This window comes from Saccostrea echinata, unplaced genomic scaffold (assembly GCF_033153115.1).
Source record: "Saccostrea echinata isolate AGI-Se365-2 ecotype Australia unplaced genomic scaffold, CSIRO_AGI_Sech_v1 ptg000008l, whole genome shotgun sequence".
In the NCBI taxonomy this organism is placed as follows: Eukaryota; Metazoa; Mollusca; class Bivalvia; order Ostreida; family Ostreidae; genus Saccostrea; species Saccostrea echinata.
In genome coordinates, this window is record NW_026889757.1 from 2644573 (window position 1) to 2657500 (window position 12928).

Genomic DNA, 12928 nt, shown 5'->3' on the forward strand with positions numbered 1-12928 from the left:
TTTCTTGAAAACAATTTACCGGTACTGTTAAACAGTGTAGCAGGAGAGGAGAAAAATGCAACAGACCATACCGAGATTCAAACCCGGGCCCCCAGTGAATCACCAGTCAGGTGCTCTACCAACTGAGCTATCTGGCCACTGGCGATTGAACCCGTCTGACTTCCACAAAGAGAAATGTTTTACAAAAGGTTTCTTAAAGAGGGTACATGTAGAAATAAATGTTTTAAAATCACGGCATCTTGGGAAGGGTGGGGCTAAAATATTGGATCAAAGCTTATGTATATATGCATATATTTACATTTCCAATACATTTTCCTTAAGATTCTTTGCAAATTAGAAGACTGTTCATTTCCTCATGAACTACAATGGATGAGCATGAATATCTCTATTGTTACATCATAATACCGTACTTGACCTCAAAACTATAGTGCAAACTGTTTTGCTTTAAAAATGACAGTTGAATTGTGGCAACTCATCAGAAAAATAATGTAAATAAAAGAAATGAATTTAATTTTTGAAAATTCATGAGGTACATGAACTGCAACACTTTACACCGGCATATTTACCATGAAACACTAAAGCGCTTCATGAAATATTCCGGTGTGAAGCGTCGTAGTTCATGTCCTCATGAATCTTCAAAAATTAAATTCTTTTCTTTAATATACAAGAAAAAATCTTTTCTAGAACAGCAAGACCATATTTGTTATATTGAAGCATCTTCATGTTGATTGGATGCAAGTTTGATTAAGTCATGATCCCTTGAAGCTAGGATGGGTTCATAATTTAGGGGCAAAAAAAATTTCATGGGAAAAGAGAGGAAAAAATCTTTAAAAAGTCTTCTTTTGAAGACCATACAACTGGATAACTCAGGTGAGCATTATGGCTCATGTATCTCTTGATTATTTTCACTGACAGTCTATAAAATTGTGCAATATGTTGATGTTCCTCAGGCAATTGACTGCTACAACAAAGCCCTGGAATATCTCCATGGAGGTCAATATACTGAGATCTGGGAATCTGTCTGCTGGGAAATGTCAACCTGTTTCTTCAACATGGCTATCCTTCTTCAGGATTATGTGCCATTACAGGAGTATACCCAAGATGAGGTGAACTTCTGACATTTAATGTGAAGAAAACATGATGGTTCTGCCCTATTTTTGATATTTTTAATCACATATATTGTTTATACAGGTGTCATAAACAGTCAAGATTATAAAGATGAATAACAACAGGGATTATTTTAGATTATTCAACTGTTGGTTAATATTTTGTTTAAGTTGATAAAAGTTATACGAATATTAGGATTAATTTGCAGCTGGTATTTAAAGTATTTGCAAATGTTAATTATTTTTTATGAAATGATTGATACAATTTAATGTGTTCCAAGGAAAACATATGTTGACTGCAAAGGCAACATTAGGAATATACAGTCAGCATATTATTCCAAAGTATTAGTTAAAAATTTTAAGTCTTATGGCAAAATAAATGAGTTGCATGCTGACATTATATATACCATTCCGTTGCACTTTGTATGGAAGATACCAGAGGCCTTAGTGAGCTTTTCTCTTCTGGCCAATGGCCCTTAACGAGGTTGGATCCTGATATTTAAAGTCTTAAACTTTTTTTGTCAAGTATATTTTTAGTTTCTACACACATAGCTTAACTAAAAATCAAAACAAAAAATGGGAGTCAATATGCTTCTTTTGGCACTACAGTACATTTAGTATGACCTTTTTGTACTGAAATTTGTGTCTTAATCAAAAATCACCTCTTCGACGTTTTTCCCTCCAATGTTTTCATCCAATTAAAGCATGGGACAAAATAAACTATTAGTTTATTTAAAAAAAGACACATTGAAATTGTGACTAAGAAAAAGTTGCAAATTGCTTCGCATAATCAATTATTTGACCTTTCTGCACTTACAAAATGTGATTTTTCTGGCATTAAAAATTTAACAAGCAAAAAAATCATTTCAAGGTCTTAAACTTTTGCTGATTTTAAGCAGATTGATCAAAGTTATCTTATATATTCAGAAAAGAAAAACAAAAGTGGGGGTCTATGATGTAAATTTTTAGATATTACTAAAAAAGTGTTAATTTTATGTTAAAATTGGCTCAATTCTTTCCTGGACTTTCAGAATATATTTACTATATTTGTCACAATATAATGAAAGAATTCATGAGAAATAACTTAATAGATATTTCAGAACCAGAATAAAACATTACACTGCAAAAAACAGCTCTGTGTGCAACCAGCATGGAAAAATAGGAATTTAAACTTAACAGTATTGTATATACATTGTACTTCAAAAGGGAAAAATTGATCATTTTCTTCTAAAAAACCTTCCGCCACAAAATATAGTTCCTAGCTTAATCCTATTTGAATGGAATTTAATCGTGGTTTTTTCATTGGATATAGTTTAATTTGCATTGTAGAATCCAGATTTAATGTTAGAACTTAAAAATGATGCAGAATTTTAGAAATAAAGGTCCAGACCAAATTCTGCTCAAAGGCTCAGGATTGAACCTCCTTAATAAGTATATAAAAAAGACCCTCACAATTTTTATTTTTCTTAATTATCTCTCTTGATAATAGGCAGCATTGTTTAGGGGGGAGGATTATTTAGGATTCTAGTTTTTTGAGTATTGCAGTCACAATGTAGAAATATTATTCTTTTGTCGATATTTCAGGTTGAGAAGGAGGTTGTGGATTTGCTGATGAAATCTCTCAAATACTGTAATGTTGATATCAAATCAGCCAAGCAGCCAATGTGTCAGTACCGAGCCGCAAACATCCACCACCGACTAGCCTCTCTGTATCACAACTCTCTAAGAAACCAACAGGTACTGTACATTACTCAAATTTCGAGACGAAAGGCTTAGAAAATCAGTAAAAATAAAACAAGTTACTTTGAATTTTCAAAATTCAAAATTTGTACAAAATTTTAGTGTTGTAAATTTTTTCTGAGCCTGCCAGAAAGGCCCAAGACACTACTACAAAACGGTACTACAATGGAATATTTTAACTTAATTCTACAGATCTCTTAAAATTACTGCATTTTCCACCTCAATATTGAAAATACATTGAACAACAGATTGCTTCAAACAGAGTAATGCCATTGCTGACTTATAAACCCACTCCAATTGTACCATTCTGAATTTAGGATTGGTTCCCTCCCCCAGTGCAGAACTGTCTTAATTCCTATTAGTGATTAATTGATTCAGCAAAATAAACCAATGGTTCAGAAAACTACTTCTGTATTTTGTAATGGTGACAGCACTAGCTCACTTTTCTTTATAAAAGAAGTTTGTGGTTGTTTAGGTCTACTGAAATGTAAATGCAGTGAGAAATGCCAGATTTCATTGGAGTTGACAAAAAAAGAACATAATTGTATCAATTTGGAAGTTTCCAAACAATTTTTTGGTACAATTGAATGTAGAAATTACTAGAAAAGTATGTTAACTTGAAAGGTGGAGTGCAGGTAAACATAACATTTTGATTTCTAGAATGTTTGATTTTAATTACCAATTGTAAAGATAGGAATCATTTAATCATAAATTAATAATTAATGAATGATTACCCATATATCTTCCAAGCAGGCCCTTGTAAGAGTGACATAAAAATGAAGTGTGGTGAATTTTATTTGGCAATTGTACTGGCTGTACACAAAACATGACAGATTTTTTTAACCCATTCATAGGATCACAATGGGACACAGGAATTCACAGAAATGAAATTGGTCCCTATTTTGAATTGTTTACCAGAAGCTGCAATTTTACTTTAATTCTCACTTTCATGACACCAGAAATTGTGTTTGACGCACTTCTTACTGTGTTTGGTTAATGTTAACAAAACATTTTGGTTGAAGGTGTTAACCATTTCCTGTTATAATTACATTGTTATTAAGAAAATGGGCGAACAAGGGGAGCGGATTGCCTACAGTGCGACAAACATGAAGGTGAATTGTATCAAAATTTTCTTTAATGTTTCATCTAACATTAAAGTATACTTAATGTAAAATCTCCAATCTCACAAATATCTCACAAGGATTGAAATTATTTGCCTATGAAATAGCATACACACACTTAAGAGGGCAAAAGGGTTCATTTTTAGCTCACCTCAACGAAGTTGGGGGAGCTTATGTAATACCCTCGGCGTCGGCGTCCCAGGTTAAGGTTTTTGGAGCAGTTTTCTTTTCAACTACTTCTATGGCCTATATTAGTCAGAGATGCATAGAGGATGCTTCTAGTGTGTTTCATTGTACCAGTCAAGGTTTCAGATGCTGCAATTTCAGCTAAAGAATGACAAGGTTAATGTTTTTGGAGCAGGTTAAAGTTTTTGGAGCAGGTTAAAGATTTTGGAGCAGGTCTCATTTCCAAGTAACTATAAGCCCTATATTGACCTAACTTGCATGGATGATATATCTAAGGATGCACACTACTGAACTTGCTTCGTATGCTGGATCTGACCTACATTTTCTGGATGAGTGACCAGGTTAAGGTTTTTGGAGTAGATCTCATTTCCAAGTAACTATAAGCCCTATATTGACCTAACTTGCATGGATGATACATCTAAGAATGCACACTACTGGACTTGCTTCGGATGCTGGATTTGACCTATATTTTCCGGATGAGTGACCAGGTTAAGGTTTTTGGAGCAGATCTCATTTCCAAGTAACTATAAGCGCTATATTGACCAAACTAAGGATGATACATCTAAGGATGCACACTACTGGACTTGCTTCGGATGCTGAATCTGACCTATATTTTCCGGATGAGTGACCAGGTTAAGGTTTTTGGAGCAGATGTCATTTCCAAGTATCTATAAACCCTATATTGACCAAACCTGCATGGATGATACATCTAAGGATGTACACTACTGGACTCGCTTCGGATGCTGGATCTGACCTATATTTTCCGGATGAGTAACCAGGTTAAAGTTTTTGGAGCAGATCTCATTTCCAAGTAACTATAAGCCCTATATTGACTAAACTTGCCTGGATGATACATCTAAGGATGCACACTACTGGACTTGCTTCGGATGCTGGATCTGACCTAAATTTTCCGGATGAGTGACCGGGTTAAAGTTTTTGGAGCAGGTCTCATTTCCAAGTAACTATAAGCCCTATATTGACCTAACTTGCATGGATGATACATCTAAGAATGCACACTACTGGACTTGCTTTGGATGCTGGATTTGACCTATATTTTCTGGATGAGTGACCAGGTTAAGTTTTTGGAGCAGTCATTTCCATCCATTGTATAAACCCTATATTGACCAAACTTGCATGGATGATACATCTAAGAATGCACACTACTGGACTTGCTTCGGATGCTGGATCTGACCTACAATTTCTGGATGAGTAACCAGGTTAAAGTTTTTGGAGCAGATCTCATTTCCAAGTAACTATAAGGCCTATCTAAACCAAACTTGCATGGATGATGCATCAAGGGATGAACAATCTCAAACTTGCTTCGGATGCTGGATTTGACTTACATTTTCTGGATGAGTGGCTTGTTTTAAGTTTTCAGATAGGTCTATTCCCGAGTAACTGCAAGCCCTATCAGACTAAAATTGCATAAATGTTGCATCTAGGGATGCACACTCCTAGATCATTAGTTTAGTGTGGGACTTTGCCTTACTTAAAGACAACATTCGTTGAGGTGAGCTCTGTAATCTCTGATTACCTATGTTTTCATACTATAACACAATTTTTCAGTATGAGCGGCTCTTTGCTCCATTTTTTCAAAACGCAGGTATGTTAAGGCAGTACCCAGATCATATTTCGGCGAATTTAGACTTTTTTCGTAAAATGTAACATTGATAAATCGGAAAAGTCATAGATAAAACATTTACTATTAATATCCATTGTATAAACGTCATTGAGTCTTAGGCTAAAATAAGCACTCCACTACGACGTCATCACGTGACGTCTATAAATAGAAAAACTGCCTTAATGAAAAAGTGAAAAGTTCAACACTACCCTGAAGCTAATTCATTTCTTTTAGTGAAAATAATTATGTAAAAACATCACTGGGCCATGAAAAGTGCTGCTAGAATCCTACTCTTCCGAAACAGAAAAAAAATATTCCAAAGTTTCACATGAAACCTTACCAAATTTTTTACATTTTGTACATACGAACAAGGAATTGTTTATCAATTCATGTTAACCACACGATTCTAGCAGAACTTTCCAAGTACTATAGAATACAAGCTTTCGATACAAACAAAAATTTTGTTTCAAAGTATGCGGCGTAGTGTTGAACTTTTGCATCTTTGTTGTTATAGAACGAATGAGGAAAGGCTAATCGGGATTTCAAAGCACTGCCTGTGTTCATTATAAGAAAACATGATAAGAATATATCAGCGTACCTGATTCTTAATCTTAAATTCCTTATGAATCGCACATAGCATTCATGGTATATGCTTTAAAACTCCCACTTCATCTATTTGTTTACATGAATTCTCGTCACGTTCAATTTCACTCGGCAAATATTTGATCAATAGTTATGAAATCATGGGTTTTGTATTTAACCCCTGTGCTAAATACTTAGCTATTTATACCACCCAAAAACTACAAGATTTAGTTTATATTATGTTTTGAATGATTTCATTCATTTCTTTGACCTGAAATTAAACTTTAAATATAGATATTAAGAAATTATTATTTCTAAAGTTCACGTAATACAGCTTACTATGATGTCATATTGTAGAGGCAAGTAGGATATCTCTGGGTGTAGCCTTAACATACTCGCGAAGTTTACCCTCAAAGTTTGCGTAAAAATGTACATGTTCTAGTTAACAAAAACATAGAGCAAAGACCCACTTTACCTTAAAAATACACTTTTATGACACAACTTTCACATCTTTCTGAGAAAAACTTGAAGTCCATTTAGTCAAGGGTCATATCACAAACATAATTTAAATGCCACCATTCTTCAGGAGTTGTGTATAGCGTAGCGGTTACATGTAGCATGTTAGTCTCAAAGGAAATGATACTCAGGATTTTTATTGTTAGGGGTTCATTCAAATCCCACGAATACCACATTATTTCTTCATAAAAGAATAATTTTTGTTGAGAAAACCCTCCTCAGAAAAGTTTTGTTTATAATAATTTCAATAATTATAACTTTTATACTCTAAATACTAAATTCACAAATTGAATATGATTTTTATATATCTACACAGGCAAAAGTGGCTTACATAAATTTTAAATGTAATTCACTTAAATTTCATGTGAATTCTTTGCATGAGAAAGAGATGAAAAACAAGACATGTGAAATTTATGTGAAAACTTCAAGCCTTTTTGACATACTTTCATATACATGTATGAATTTTAAATGAAGAGCATATCGCATAAATATCGTGCAAAGAAACTTCACATGAAAGTTCTAAATATGTGAATATCATACAAACTTATTCACATGATATTCACATGAAAAAATATTTATGTAATTTTTACATGATTTTCACATAATTTTGAAATAGAAAGATAATTACGTGAATATCATGTAAGCCACTTTTCCCTGTGTAAAGCTATAGGCATTCTGCACGCCTTCGCCCTCTCCCAACCGACTGACTGAAAAAAAGCCCGATTCAATACCTTTTTAACCCACAGGAAACCAAGATTTTTTCTGTTTAATTCCTGAATTTCAATTATTATCTAGTCAACATGTATGTTAAAATTTTCTGTGAAAAAAATTTCCCTTACCTACCTACCGACCCAGTTTTTTTACCCTGAGTTGGGAGATGGCAAGCAAACATTATTGTAAAGATGGCCTAATAAATGTGATTTTTTCATTTTGAAATTTTTTGTCAATATTTTGTACAATTATTAGATGAGCAGTGTACAGTATTTTCAAGACCCCTACGCAGTAATGTGGTACAGAGAAATTTTTACTGTAGTGCTTATATTTTTTACTGTGGCATAAAAGAGTTTCTTGTGTCACTTGTACACAGTAAACTGGCTCATGGAGAACCCTGCATGTAATCTTAATATAATACAATGGAATCATCATTGTGGGTGGGGTCCAATGTTCAAAATTTTTTTAGGTCATCCTTTCTCAATAATTTACATTTCCACAAACCATAACTTTGTCAACAATTAAAATTTGGTTCATTGAATCCTCTGTATATGTGAGTTGCCAATGAAGTTGTGTCCCCAAGAACCAGTAAAATTTTGACTGCCTGCAAACATTTACCCTCACAAATTAAAATGATTCCATAGTATTGAAAGTGCTTCTTTATTAAGAATCTGGCAATAGCATTGTAATCTTTGGATATTGTCTTACAGTAAAACTCGTTTAGTACGAACACGGATATTACAAATTCACGGATATAGCGAAGTTTTCTTGGATCCCCAACTATGAAAATTTACCAATTTCTTATTCGGATATAACCAATTACGGATATAGCGAAGTAATTTCACGGGTCCCAGTGACTTCGTTGTATCTTAGTTTTACTGTATAATGCTTGTAGGTGTCATTATTAGGGCCCCGCAAGGATTTGTGGTGCTACATAGAAATCACTGTCTATCTGTCTGTCATTCTCTCCATCCTCAAAATTTTTGTTTTTTTCTATTAACTTTTTTAACAGTTATCCAATGAAGTTCGAATTTGGTATGTTGGTTGAATAGACATTGAGACATATTTTGACACCATTTTGATTTTGGATCTCATCTGGTTGGGAGCTGGGGTTGTGGGTTAGATTCCTAATTTATAAGAATATTTTCATCAGTTATCTCTCTTTGCCCCGTCAATCTCATATTGTAAATTGTGAAAACTGCAGTGACTTCCTTTTATTAATGAACATGCCTGTTGCAGAAAATCCAGGGTTTTATCTTAAGATCTGTCACATAAAAATTAATTAACACCCCTGTCTGAAAGGAATGTCTATTCTGAAGTTAAGGTCAAGCCTGTATGGGTGATGTTTGCAGTCACTGATTGAAGGGTGATAATTTTTGTGTCACCTGCAGAGCAGAGTGACACAAAGGGATCACTTTACCCAGCATCGGTCTCTCTGCCCGCCTAGCTGTCTGTCCGTCTGTCACACGTCATATCTTGAGATCTGTAAGAGGTATGGATTTGATATTTCTGATATATTGCTTGGCACTATGGCTTTTGTAAAATACTAAACTTGTAATCTTTGAACTTGACCTTTCACCTACTTTATATAATAGTTCATGATGCCGATATAAACACATTTTTGACAATTAAGATTTAAGTATATGCTATTTAGCATGTGCAAAGTTTGTCATAAAATATGAGGAAAAATACCAGTGTGTCAGCTCACCTTTGACTTACTTTGCTAAAAAAATGCTAGACGGTTAATTTAAACTTATGTGTTTTGAATTTTTTAGAGGCAGAGTTTTAAAGGGGCCTAGACACAGTAGCATTGTTTATATTTTAAATTCCATTGGTTATTCAAAAAAATAAAACAAGTTATTAAATGTATTGAACTTACATGAATATTCTTAGAATTCAATGACAATGACATTCTTCTTTATATCACATCAAACATCTGTTTTTGTAAACAGGGCATGAGCTCTGCTATTTTTAATGTGTAAGTTTTATCAGGTGTGTTCAATTTGTTAACTCTGCACGCATCACTGAGCACAAACTGACAATACTGGTGAACTTGCTTTGCTTTCTCACATTTCTACTCTGAATTTTCTGGATTATAGCACAACAAAATTTCTACTTTTCTTAATTACTTTACTTCTTGAAGAGCAAGGATTTTGTGTCAATCAAACGTGTCCAGAAATTTGTAGTTTTAATAATTTCTCGCTCCGCTCGCTATTAACTTCAAATCTGTGTCCCAGCCCCTTTAATAATAAGCATTTATATTGCATATTTACGATTGTTGACTGACAACTGCATTAAAGACAGACTGAAATCTCTTTTTGGGAATAGTTGGATTAAACACATAATAAAATGATAAATAATTATTTCTAATAATTAAAAATCAATTTCATTATTTTAGCTTTGAGTGAGAAGCATAATTCAGATTCTATCACAGTCTTACTATATCCATGAATGCTTTTTTTCTTTTCAGGCAAATGCATTCAGGAACTGTAATGCTTGAAGCAAATAAATAGCTGACCACTCTTAGATTAATTTGCATCTTTAATGATGCTATAAGGCAGGTGACACAATTGTTCCTTGGAACACTATAGATTTTAAAGTGCAGTACTTCAATCTGGTTCAAATACTTATTTTATTGCAATATGATTTTATGCAATTGAAAAAAAAAATCAAAGATATCACATTCTTATTTCTGCCTTATGTAAATTCAAGGACAGTATTTATTTTTAAGTTGGATAATAACCTTATTTTTTCATTGGTGAAGGTTTTCATATTGTAGACTTGGATTAAAAATATGAGAGAGCAGTACAGTGAATCCCCTGGGATTATTTATCTTGCCTGCTGTTAAAAATCCAAAAGCTAATCTTTATCTCTCACATTATGAATAATTATTTCCTCTGTCTGCAAGTAATATCTAGTTCAGGCCAAGCCAGAGTGATGTTTGCATTCACTATTACAGTGATTCATTTTGAAAATGGTTATCATGGGTCCAAAGGACCCCTCTTAATGACAACAATGAGTCCCATGCCAAAATCAATGCATCCAAATCCAAGGGTACTGTATATTAGATATTACAGAGGAAATTCTGGTGAAATATAAAAGAGTATTGCACTGAAGTACAAATGTTTTATTGTAGCTGTGAGTGGTTTATACTTTTACTATCAATTGTCCAAATAAGAGTCCACGATTTTGTGTCATAAAAATAATATATTGTCAACTGTGCACTTTGGTTCTATTTTTATATTGTACATACAAACTGTATGATCTCACACATTGTATCAGTCATAAAATGCACAGAAGCAGAATGAAGTAAAGAAAATTTAAGAAGAAATGAAAATAGTCAGAAATAAAAATGATTAAATTTTATACTTCTTAGCCTCTAAGGAAAAAAACAAAAAATAAATGATACAGGTTATACAGCTTAAACACAAAGGTATAGTATACGCTTCAGAAATGTTCCACAGTATAGGCTAGACATAATCAGTGATAATCAAACTATGCTATCTTACTTTCAAATATTTTCTGATAATTGCTTGTTAACTCAATTGTGAAATCTGACCTGTTGTTGGCAACCTTATACGTGTTAAAATCATTCATGCATATCGCTTAGCCCATGGATATGATGGAATCGGTCAAGTTTTGAATCAGGTTATACCGAAATAATACCTGTCCTTCTATAAAGAAGAAGGTATGGTTTTAGCTTTATTCTGCCCTAAAAATTTAATGTTTTCAAAAAGTTTTGAAACTGGCTTAAATATTAGTTGAGTATATGACTGTAATAAATCAGGAAAGAATATAGCATGATGGAGTACCATTCTGGATATATGATGTCATTAATTTGATGCATTTCTCTATTTTAAATAGAAAAAGCCTCAAAATGACCCATTTCAAGGGTTATTTTCCTTAAGAAAATAGTGTCCACAGCCGTCGCCCACGTTAATTTTTAGATATGTTGTGTAAAATTCTTTGAAAAATCACATATCTCAAAATCTTTGTGGGCGGTGCCTGTGGACAATATTATCTGAAAGAAAATTCCATTGAAAATTGATGTCTTCTGCAACTTTTTAAGAAAATACGGGAAAATGTACAAGTTTATGATGTCACAATTAGCATTTGTTTTTCATATGTTTTTTTCATATTTTGTAGCAATTTAGCATTTCTTTTTCATATTTTGTAGAATTCTGAGCAGAGGAAGAAGTACCTACGGCACCTGATGGAGACACACTACAGAAAAGCTGAGAGTTTTTTCTCCCTGTTAGAATGTCACACAGAACTTCTTCGAGTTTTGTTAGAGCAGGTAGCCTTGTGGGAATACATATTGCAAGGTGGGTATTAGGAATTTTGTAATCATACAACTGAATGGCGAATACTAGATGTCTGTTTATTTGTCCTGAACATTTTTTTACTGCTATTCCTCCTACAGTTTTGATCAGATTTGGATATGTTGTACACAGCTAAACTACAAGTAGATATAGAATTCTGTATATTGGTTTTTGATTTCGACAAACAGTGTTGGCATGGTTACTAAGAACACAGATTTCTGTGAAATTCATTCAAAGCATTAATCATCCAACAGTTTTTGTCTGATTTCAATGAGCCTTGGTACACAAGTAGACTACACAGAGATATGGTATAATTCTTCTCTTCTCCCCCTGTATACTAAGTACATGGATGCATTGAGCAAGACTGCCTTTCTAAAATTGGGAAATTCATGGCCCCCTGGGTCATGGATTCCAGAGTTAGGCTGGTCTCTATTGATCAAAATGAAAATGCATTAATTGTGTGAGAAATCATCTCTTTTCTGGGGTATTTAGCAGATACACTAAGCCACAAAAATGTAGAACTAAATTATAAAATTCAAATTTATATTTAGGTATTTAAGATTGTAATTTGATAAATACCAGGGATGTGTCACTATCAGTGTGAGTCAAAAGTCACATTAATACATGTATTATAAAGAATACCATCCTTGGATGCTTAAGGTCATGCACAGTGTGCATGTACATGTACTTTACAACATACCTTTCCCACTGATGATTTTCCAAGATACTCTTACATGTAATTCAAAATCAGAGAACCATCAGATGTTCTTAGACAAAAAAATCAGCATACATTACGAGGAGTTTTGAACAGATATCAAATGATAAAAATTCCTCTGTTTTTTTCAAGAAAAATTAACAAAAATATAGTTCTCGAACTTTGATTCAGAGGAGGTGTGCAGCATTGCAGGCATCATGTAATGCACAAAAGTCTTTTAATTATTGGAACTCGAGAATTATACAGAGAATAAGAAAATAAAATTCAAACTTCTTAAGTTGCACATGTCCTTAATTTTAAGGTCACCT

General features: G+C 33.4%; 1 protein-coding gene across 1 annotated transcript in view; it reads left to right on the forward strand.

Moving 5' to 3' along the window:
* LOC133180933 (erythroid differentiation-related factor 1-like) overlaps positions 1–12928 on the forward strand; it is a 70337-nt gene that overhangs the window by 50521 nt on the left and 6888 nt on the right. The window contains exons 18-20 of the mRNA XM_061315397.1: positions 951–1106; positions 2691–2843; positions 11761–11908. Coding sequence (XP_061171381.1) covers positions 951–1106; positions 2691–2843; positions 11761–11908 — 457 coding nt within the window. The remainder of the gene's footprint in view (positions 1–950; positions 1107–2690; positions 2844–11760; positions 11909–12928) is intronic.